General features: G+C 49.8%; 2 protein-coding genes across 2 annotated transcripts; both read right to left on the reverse strand.

Moving 5' to 3' along the window:
• Positions 1–325: 325 nt before the first annotated feature.
• Positions 326–2469, reverse strand: EMWEY_00045070 (hypothetical protein; the record flags this gene model as incomplete). The annotated part of the gene is made up of 4 exons (XM_013482977.1): positions 326–397; positions 572–659; positions 857–953; positions 1290–2469. The coding sequence occupies 4 exons, from the start codon at positions 2467–2469 to the stop codon at positions 326–328; spliced, it is 1437 nt and encodes a 478-aa protein (XP_013338431.1).
• Positions 2470–4635: 2166 nt separating this feature from the next.
• On the reverse strand, positions 4636–9699 carry EMWEY_00045080 (WD domain, G-beta repeat-containing protein, putative; the record flags this gene model as incomplete). Its single annotated transcript, XM_013482978.1, has 5 exons — positions 4636–4821; positions 5472–6434; positions 6827–7527; positions 7624–9349; positions 9568–9699. The coding sequence occupies 5 exons, from the start codon at positions 9697–9699 to the stop codon at positions 4636–4638; spliced, it is 3708 nt and encodes a 1235-aa protein (XP_013338432.1).
• Positions 9700–10442: the final 743 nt, after the last annotated feature.

Consider the following 10442-nt stretch of genomic DNA (forward strand, 5'->3'; position numbering starts at 1 on the left):
GCTAAGGGGAACTCGTTTTTGTGTCAGCACAAGCAACTCTCTATTTCTTGCATTTAAGCATTACTATTCCGTTTTTTTCCGAACACAACACTACTTATTTCTTGTAATTGTACATAATTATTACTTATGTTCCCCTCCCGAAAGTATTTAAACGGTTTGTTTACAAGTAAACGTGCACGGTTTTGGTGATGGCTGCATTTCTCAACCGCAGCACTCTGTTGCTGCACCTGCTGCTGCTGCACTTGCTCCTGTTGCTGCTGTGTGACAGTGCGAGTTGATGTGCACACTTTGTGCTGGTCAGCAGATATGCTACAGAATATGGCGGTCAATAAGGCTGCGCTTGGCGATTTTTGCTGCAACCGCTGCTGTTGTTGCCGCTGCCCGTGGCAACGCCGCACTGCAGCACCCATAGCACAAGACGGCAGGACAAAGAAGTTACCCCGCGGCCGACACACATCACACACATACGGATTTACAAGCACATATACATACACAAACACAAGCACACAGATAAACGCACAACCACCTGACGGTCGGCCCTAAACCGTAGGCCATAAACCCTGGGTCTTACCTGGGACCAAGAGCAGACGCGGCCGTCCTCTCCGCATGTGATTATGCCAAAGCCGTTGTTTTCGCTGCCTGGGGTGACGACTGCTCCTCTGAAAGAACATACAAAGAGAGCAAAAGTAAAACATGTCACAGTTCCGTCAAATAGGACAACGTGGCTGGCCTCGGTTGTTCTATGTGCTGTCTGTTAAGAGCAAAAAAAGCATGCACTACCACGTGTATGCATGCACTGCTAGAATCGTAGGAAGCAACGATGCATGCTATGCATGCTGCTGCTGGCTTCGCTTACCGAACAACACCGCTGTGGCCAAGCGGACCAGAGGGGGGGACGGCACCAGACGAAGATGAAGTGTGACTGCGAAATACTGCCGCGGGAGTAACGCCGTCTAAGTTCGCGTGCAGCAGCAGCAGCTGTCCAGACACCGAACCTGCATCACCATCGAAAGGGTTTGGTAGGGGCCCAGAATACAGAACAAACCAAAGAAAGTGCAACAGCGGCAACACGCAACAAACAACACGAATGCAAAAAATAAATAACAGACAACCGGCAAACGCAAAACAGGAAACAAACTGAAGACAAGACGCAAACAGGAAGCACGACGCAGCATGCAACAAGAGAGAAACTATACAAAAAATATGCAACGATAACTGTTCGCATGCTCTTGTTCTCCTTTTTCCCCTTCTTTTTGCATTGTTTGTCGTATTGTGTTTGCTGGTTTTACCTGCGAGGACAAAGAGTCTGCCAACGACTTCGTCATAGAAGGTGTCAACGACATAACCGCAGCTTTCCCCTTCTCTGATATCTGGGTGACTACGGATTTCAAGCCATTCTGCTCTACGTTGTCCGTACACCTCAGTAGTGTTTCCTTGTGGACTGCTGCTGCTTGCACTTGCTGCTGCATCACTTCTGCTGCTGCGGAAGCGTTGTAAACCCTCCAGCTGCCACAGCCCGACGTCTTCCATCGAGCTGCGGAGGCAGATACAAGCAGCGTCAGGACCAACGAGAGACAAACCTTTAACAGCTCTTTCTTGTGAAAAGCAATAAACAAGAGAAGCATCCGCGGCTTCCTCTGTATTGCCACCTGCTGCTGCCGCCGCTGCTGTTGCTGCTGCCGAGGTGTCGGAAAGGCAAACCAAAGAATCCTCGCCCCCGGAAAACAACAGCTGCTGATACAATGGGTGGAACTGCAGCGCTGTCACCGAGTCCCCATGAACCTGAATATCCCACAAGAGCCGTTTGGTGCGTTTCTGCCTCGATGCCTTCTTCTGCTGCTGCCCATTACCAGCAGCAGGAGCAGCAGCCGGAGACGTGTTATTACCCTGGCTGCAGACAGCGCGCAAATCGAACCCCTTTATGTTGTTTTTAAACGAAACTGCAAATGCTAAATCGTCTCCCCGGACTGCCAGAGCCCACATGTCCGCCTCGCGGCTCCCAAGCGGTGCAACCTGCACTGATGCATCAGCAACAGTTTGTTTCCCCTCTTGCTGATTCTTGTTGCAATGATGAGGGGCCCTTAAATCCCAAAATTTAACCGCCCCATCTTGCGAACTTGTCACCAAAACATGACTATCGCGGTGTAGAAATGACGAACTCGTGACAGGCGCATTGTGGGCACTGTCTATGGTTGACGTACACCTCAGCTGCTGCGCATCCACCACGTAAATTGTGCTGTTGGCATCAATGCAACACACGTCAGTAGATAAAGTGGGGCTTCTGACGACGTGCTGCAGACATGGTGGCTCGCTGGACGCTTCAAGCGAGCTGCCTTCTTTCTTATTTGATAAATCGAGGCACGCCGTACATTGAATTGCGGGCAAATTCTGCAACTGACCGCTTCGGGGCCCCCTTATGGGTCCACAGCCCTCAACTTCAGGCACGCAAAATCCGGAGAAGGCGCTCATCAGGTTCAAGTTACTTTGTGAATGCTTCGACCTCCCCCGCTAATCCCCCGTGGGCTGTTTCTCGTATACTTGCCAATTCTTCTTTACAAGGGAAAAGGACGGGAATAAATAGGACTCCCACGCATCGTATACAGCAGGTATTCTCCGAGTTGATCTAAGTATAAAACGCTAAGGAAGCAGTTGTTGCTGAAATCGACAGCAAAACCGCGGCAATTCTCCTCCTGTCGTCGTCCCTTGCTCCTCGTGTGCACTGCAGTAAATGGGCAGATAATTATTTAGAAAGTGCTATACCCGTCATGCATAAATGCATAAAATAATAATGCGGAAGAACACAGCCAATTGGAAGAGTACAACAGTAAAAATTACCTAATTTTGACTGAATCAATTCTCTGTGGACGCAATTGGGTTGTCCGCGGAGTACAGATAATAAGCAAAAGGCTATGCCAAGACCAACATCTGCATATTTCAGTGAAAAAACGTTATTAATTTCATTATTTCCATTTGATATTCAAGGAATAGAAGTGCTTCGAACAAAAAAAAAAAGAATAATGCATGCATCGGCCGGGGCCCCACAGTCCCGAGCACATTCCCTTCCATCGTAGCAATTGCATCTACCAAAAAATGCTTTTTATCGGTTTTCCTCAATTTATAGCAGAGTTCTTAAATGGTATTTAAAGTTGAGTAATGGGGAAAAGTGGATCTACGTGTGTACACTGATCTAGGCCTTACATACTCTGGCGCACCGCTAGGTGTGACCGGAGTCGTTGGTGTGAATGTTGGGAGAAATATTCTGCGTTTTTGCCTTTCAACACATTATAGAAGCTCTTCAAGAAATTGAATGCATATGTGTAATGACTACTTTAAAAAAGGCTTCAGAAGTCTCAAAAACAAGTAAAAAGTTTCCCACCGGCGGTCACGCGTGTGCGCTGGGTGACCGGCCGCCGTGTCCCAAGAGCAAGCACAGGACATTTCCTCAAATCAGCATAAAAGATTCTAGAGGAAAAAATATTATTTTGACTGAAAAAGTTGCCTGGTGAACTCTGGTGTTACGTAGTTGGTGAAAGTGGAGATGTGTATGTGCGGTGTACTGATTCCGTCTGAAGCTGCTTAACTTTGCAACTTTGTTGGGATATTTTCCCAAGGCGTGTCATGTTTGGCCCTTCTGCTTGATGAAATAATTCATAAGGAGGTTTCTAACGGGTTTATCGTACTTTTGTCTCCGCCTTTTCTCTTGAAAATGACAAGTCACCGTCGTGCATGCCTGCATGCGACCCGTGGAGGTTTCGACAGCCTCACGTGCAGGCAGCGCAAGCATGCGTTTTCTCCAACACACACATGAAGGCCGTCATCATGGTTAGTGCTCGTTTGCAGAAAAATTAGCGACAAGTGTAGCACTACAACTGGCCGCCCCTCTATAGTGTCTACTAGGGCTTAGGACCGCTTAAAACTTAGATACTCTGCTGAACAAAGTTGATTGCTGTATGGACTTCTGCTGAAGAACATATTGCTCCACTTCTCGCTTTTTGTGGGTGCACCACTGCCCTCGTCCTCCTCTGGAGCGCGACTGTGAGTCACATGTTTGTCTTCGTCGTACTCTACATTAAAATGCACCTCAATAGACAAAAGAAAAACAAACCATGGTGAAAACATGTGGAAAACAAAACTGAAAGGCAGAACGGAAGCACAAGGGTCTGCTGACTTGCCCCTTCAGCCGCCCCTCTTGTAGATGTGCTCTAATGGATATTTCTCGTTTTCGACTATTATTAGTGCTACTCTGTGCACATTACTCTTATTGATGTGGTCGGTGTTTAATGCCAGCATCTTGAGTTGTGCCACTTCCTGTTTAATAAATAAGCAACTCCAGCGGTTCTTTTTCCCCCTTTAGAAACCGGTAAACAACATTTGCTGCCCTCTGGTATGGTTGCCGGCGTAGTCCTATCCCTCGTGTTGATGCGTTACAGTTCAAAACGATATTGCGGAAACGCCCTATTCGTTTTAGAGTTCAGGGCTTTCGGCCTTCTGGATAGAGCGTTCACTGCAGCAGAACACCTTTGCCGCAAACAACCTCTGCTTTGTTCTTATTGCTGTTCCAGTTCTTGCTCTTGTACTAGTGCTGGTTGTTCGTGCTGCTGTGCTTGCTGATGTGCCCTTTGCTACAACTTGAGTTTACGAGGAGTTCCCCTCGTTGAGGACGGCTGCCTGATGTCTAGACAACGCCTGTGAGAGAAACCTGCAGGCGGGTTCGAGTGTGCAGTCAAAGGCGACAGCACTGGCCCCCAAAAGAGAGCTGAAAAACTCTAGCGCTACAGCAACCGAACATGCAGAGTCACGCGCCAAACTATCCTCTGTCAACTGCAGCAAATAATCAGAGAAGCAAAACCGGCGAAGGAAGGGGGTTAGAACAAATAGAAAGAAAAACAGAAGAATCGCTCAAGGCCGGCACGGATAAGAAACATTATATTTTGTTGATGCATGATAATAATAGGCATGCACTAGTAACAAGCAATAAGCTAACTGAGAAATGTTATGCGGAGAGCAGAGCTGATTATGCTGTAAGCTCATGCTTCTGTGGTGTTTTGTTTCTGGTGCTTTTGTTTTTATTGTACACCGTTGGCTCGTTGTGCGTTTCTGTTACTGCTGTTACATTCTCCTGTCCTTTTGTCCTGTTGCGTCTTTTTGGTATATTGTTTCTACTGTCACTTGTTTAGGTTGTTTTGTTACTTTTTTGTTTGCGAGCTGCCTATGTAGGATGGATGTGTTACACTTTCCCTACATTGTCTAGCTGCTCTCGATTTTGCTCAAAGGTTTCCGTATCCTTTTTGTGATACTTCTTCTTTGTCATTTAGCACCTTTTGTCTGTGAGTTTCTGTGTGATGTTTCCCTTTCCTTTCTAGGCTGGCGCATTTCCTTTTCTCTCCTGCCCCTGCTCGCGCTAGGGGAAAGCCTTGTGCGGTAAAAAGCTGAAATAAAAGCCCCAAGTATTCTCCAAACCGCTTTCTCACCTGAGGCAAGTTGTTGCGTTGTGGTTTGTTGTCCTTCGCTGGCGTCAGGTTTCGCTCCCCAGCCGACTTCCCTTGTTTTGCATGCGCATTATTGCTGCTACTGTTAATATTACTACTATAGGGATTCTCCTCGGCGGCACGCGCCTCTTTCTTCAGTTCCGTTAGCAGTCGCGCAGCTGCTGAGTAGCTTTCTGAGCGTTCAGCCTCCAGACTCGTTTTTTGAATGCCTGACGTCTCTGCCAAGAAGTCGGCAATACTCTTCCGCGCGCGAGAGCGATGTCTGTTCAGCAGCACTCCACTGGACTTGCTGCCGTGCTCAGTTCCAGAAGCTCCTGGAGTGTTGAAGGCGCCGCTATGTTCTGGTCCTGCTGGAAGTGCTCCAACGGGCGAGCCCTTGGGTAGATCCCCATGTCGAGCTGGTGCTACGTGGAGGCGAATGCGATCTGTAGTTACACTTGAAGCCGCTGAGGCAGGCAGCTTTCCGTCTTGTTTGCTCCCGCTGTACTCCTGTTCCTGTTGTTGCTGCTGCAGCTGGGTATTTCTATCTGCTCTACTTGCAGTAAAATCGCCAGCTGGAGAGTTATCAGCAAGGTCCGTTTCAAGTGCATTTACAACATCTCCTGCATCTGCGCATAGCCTCTTGCCTTCGCTGAAGAGGACGAATACGCGGGCGAATATGTCCAGAGTGCGGCTTTCCAAGGACTCATCTTCTGTCTTGACAGCAGTAATATATCCACTATTTCCTCCGGCAGACTGCTGTGCCTTCAACGTGCGCCGCCATTCAACAGCAGCACAGTGGCAGGCACCAGCAAGCGATTGGATCCTCTGCCTGCTGCAGGTCTTCATGCAGACCGCCACCCCAAACCCTCCATCATTACTATAACTATTATTGTTACGTATATTATTATTAAGATTCGGCAGAGTATGGGACAACGTCTCGGCGGTGGGACTGCTCGCTGCGACCTGTGGATAATATGAAACGGATATGCATCCAGCTCTAAATAGATCAACCAGACAAATAGTAATCCACACGGCATATTGATTTGCAGCTGAGTTGCAACAATCTCTGAATGCAAGCATGACGCTTAGCCGGGCTTAAATGTGTCTTGAGTATTAAACAAATAAACAAAGTACGGTGAGCGCACAAATATCCAGTGAGGGTATAAACCGAACACAAGTACAAACAACAAAAGAACAAAACAACCAAACAAACTGCAAGGACAAAGAGTACAGAGAATGCCTAAGGCATCACGAACACTCCTCTGCAGAAGAAACAAACCAGGCAAGTCTCCAACAAATACAAGCAGTGCAAACGACGACGAAAACCCTTCAAAGGAAGCCCGTTCCCTACTCACCTCGTGCCCAGCGAAGATTGCAACAAGGACTGCTTGATCGCGCGAAGTGGTTTGCTGATGTCCTTTTCCCGTTTGTCGGAATTCATGTTTAGTGGTGTTCAATGCGAGAGAGAAGTGACCGCGGCTTGTCGTGCTGGTGACGGTGGCGCGGCTGAACGCAGAGGGCCCTTCATCTTGGGACCCCCCCAAAACACTTTGGGCCGCAGCGGACAGCGCACGACGCAGCAGCTCCAGGCTCTCCTCGTTTGCTGCACCCGGTGGCAGCCACAGCAGCTGCGCTGCTACGGCAACGGGACCGCTACTGCCTGCACCCTGCAGCAGCTGTGGAGGTCGCAAGCACTCCAGCAATATCCCGCTATAGCCGGCAGAGGCAGCAGCAGGTTCTACTGCTGCTCCTGATGCTGTATCATACGCTTGCTGCTGGCCCTTATTGACTTCCTTTTGTGCCTCTTTCCTGCTGTTCGCACCAAAGCTACTGCTCGTTTCTGCCTGCTTCACCAGAAACCCTAATGACCCCGCAAATGCGTCTGCAGCCAAGAGAGGCGACAATCCAAATCCCGCCTGCATGTTCAGGACGCTGAAAAGAACAAAGTGCAGGCAGTTGACTATGCGGCGATCTTGGGACAGAACCCCCATGCGCGATCCACATCGCCGAGTCATCTCTTGTAGAAGGTCCAGAGCGGCTCCGCAGGAGAAGTTTTCTGCACAAGAAACAAGCAACAGCAGCAGCGTCCACTCCTCAGCTGTGCTTGCAGCTCGAATTCAGGTGTACCGACGACTCTTCATCTTGTATTTACCTTCGACAGAGACTTCGTTGTTGCACTTTTCGGAGTTGTAGGAATGGAAGAGGGATGCGAAGAGACGAACAAGAGGCTTTGGACAGCGCACGCTTTGCAGAGTAGTCTCAAGTTCTGCGTTGTTCATTTGATATGCAGTTCGCTGCCGCTGGTTTTCGACTGCACAAAGGGCCAGCATGCACAGCTGGGCGCCTCTGAACGACACCCGCTTCAGCAGCTCGTCTCCCCTGTCGTCGCAGCGACCTAACGCCGAAGCACCCGAAGTGGCTTGTGCAGCAAGCTGCTTTGAAGCAGCCAGCATCAGCACCGACAGCAGCAGTGCCTCGGAGAACAGTTCCCTATGCAAGTACAAGTCTGAGCCGCAGTAGGTGTCTACGAAGGCGGTGATCTGTACGACTGTCTTGAAGTATCGCAGCAGCTGCCCAGTCAGCATGACATCCAGACGGAGTGTTTGGTCTTCTGCTTTAACGTTGCTGTCTGTAGTTTCAACGGGATGGTCTGCAGGGCCCACCAGCAGGTCCTGCTGCTGGCGCTGCAGCAGAAGCTGGTGCTGCTGCAGCTGCAACTCGAGCTGCAGGCGGAACGCATGCAGCTGGTGAAGCCACACGCGAACGCAGAGAGGCGGGTTTGGTTCCCCAAGTCGTTGCAGTTGTTCGCCTGCCAGTTGCACTAGACTGAAATATGAAGCGGTTTGCCCGGGTTGATGTTGAACAGCTTCTGCAAGTTCGAGGAGAAGCACTGCTTTCCTTTGGTTTTTCGGGTCGTATAAATTCAAATATTCTCCTTTTGCAGGAGAAGCATCTCCGCTACGCTCCTCGGGTTTATTCAAATGGTAAAGAGTCGGCAGCGCTGAAGACTGCCACAACTCACACGCCGTCAACCCTTGATATTGTATTGACGGTTGCTTTTGTTTGGCTATCTCCTGCTGGCCATCTGCAGCTGCTGCAATGTCTGTTTGTGAAATGCCTTCCCGAACGCAATGCCTCCGAAGAGAAGTGTCTGCTTTTGAAGTCAAACTGTTGCTGGTGCCGTTATTGCTGCTCCTGTTGCTGTTCCTGTTGCTGTGCTGCGCTTGTGCTTGTTGTTGCAGCAGCGCATCTCTCCTCAAGCTGGCTACCTGCCCCCAAAGTACGCCCGCATCCCCTTCTGAGTCTCCGCTAGCGGTTCCGTCGTCTAGAGGGTCCGTTCGCCAGCAGGCGATAACTTCCACGTCTTCTGTCTGTGCGACCTTCAGCAGGGCGGGACATTCAGCCACTATCTGCGAGGCCAGCAGACTTGCATCTGAAAAAGCGGCCGCTCTTTCGAGATGAGCTTCCTTTGCGTAGTAGCGGGCCCATTTGCAAAGACAGAGGGCTTTCGTTGGTTGTCCTGTTGCGACCAGCACATCCGCCAGCAGCACTAGCAGCTCCACAACTGCTGGGGGTGCACAAATAGCTCCTGCTGCAGGCAGAAGACTCGCAGCCGTTCCAGCACCGCTGGGAGGCACCGGAAGGCTTGACAGCTCGTCGCTCTTCAAAGAAATGGAAGGTGGAGATTCTTCGCCCTTAGTCACGCGCTCTTGGCCCCTCCCCTCAGATGTGACGTTCAACTTCAACGTTCTATCAAGGGCTGCAGGCTGCCGCCCCGAGGCCAGCTGCAACAAACGCGTCGTCAGCTTGGCTGCTGCAGTCATATGCTTCTGGGTCAAAAGAAGCCGCGCCACCCGCTGCCAAGCCCTAACCCCGTTCTGCAGGAAATGCAGGAAGCAGAGAAAGTTTGAGTTAGCTGTAGCCATCTACTACGGCCGATGCTGTGGCGGACTCTTTTCACAGCGGATACATGGAACAGAAAGCTGAAGAGTTACATCGGAACAGACGCCAAGTCTAAAGGCAATTTTATGCAGCATAAGCAGGAAGTGTGGGGAACCGTAGCTGCACGTGTTTGTGTTGATGTGTACAGACTCACTAAGACAGCCGGCTGCAGACAGAAGACCTCTTGCAAGTCGGATGCAGTGGTGGCTGTGAGTGCAGCTGCCTCAGCTGTTGTGCAGGCTACGTCGTTCTGGCCCAACGCTTCTTGCACTTTCGAAAGCAGCATTAAGGCGAAGTAGACATCTTGAGTAGGAAAATCTCTACAAAAGAACAAGAGCGTGACAGTAAGGAGTAGCTGGTGGCGATTCAGTTGTTTGGCCGACGAAGAAACAAATGAGAAAAAGAGTCGGGAGGTACAACGACTTTGAGAGGAAACAAAACACACTTTGGACACTGCGGTTGCTGCAGCTGCACGTTCAGCGCCTCCAACACTTTGTGCAGTGTAATCCGCTCTGGCTGCGTTTTGTTTCTGTTTCCATGTCGAGCTGCTGCAGATGCATCCAGACGAAATCCGATGCAACGAGACAGTCATGAACCCTCTAAATGAATTCGTATACGCGCTGCTTGTTCTGTTCTGTTTGCTTGCACCGGTGAGCGTTGAGTACACAACCGTGGAGGGTTTGTGCTGCAAGCAATGAGCTGCCTTACAACTTCCTTCTTGCAAAAACTGTGACGGCGAAGCAGCTCTCCTGCTGTTGCCAGTGATTTCCGTTTGCATGTCAGCTTCCGAGTCTTGAACCAATTCATACAGCAAAGCTGTCAGAGAACTTGCGACTTGTTCAAGTGCCTCGAGGCGTCTCGCCACTTCTTCATGCTGATCATATGCGGCATTCGGCAGACCAGGACTTTTTTTCTCTAGATGTGCTTATATGCACGAATGCTCGGCGATAGACGAAGGGTCTGCTCGTCTGTCGCATGCCGTTGATATTTTCACCATTATCACGTCGTATATATATATATATATATATA

This window comes from Eimeria maxima, genomic scaffold (genome assembly GCF_000499605.1).
Source record: "Eimeria maxima Weybridge genomic scaffold, Emw_scaff885, whole genome shotgun sequence".
Lineage (NCBI taxonomy): Eukaryota > Apicomplexa > Conoidasida > Eucoccidiorida > Eimeriidae > Eimeria > Eimeria maxima.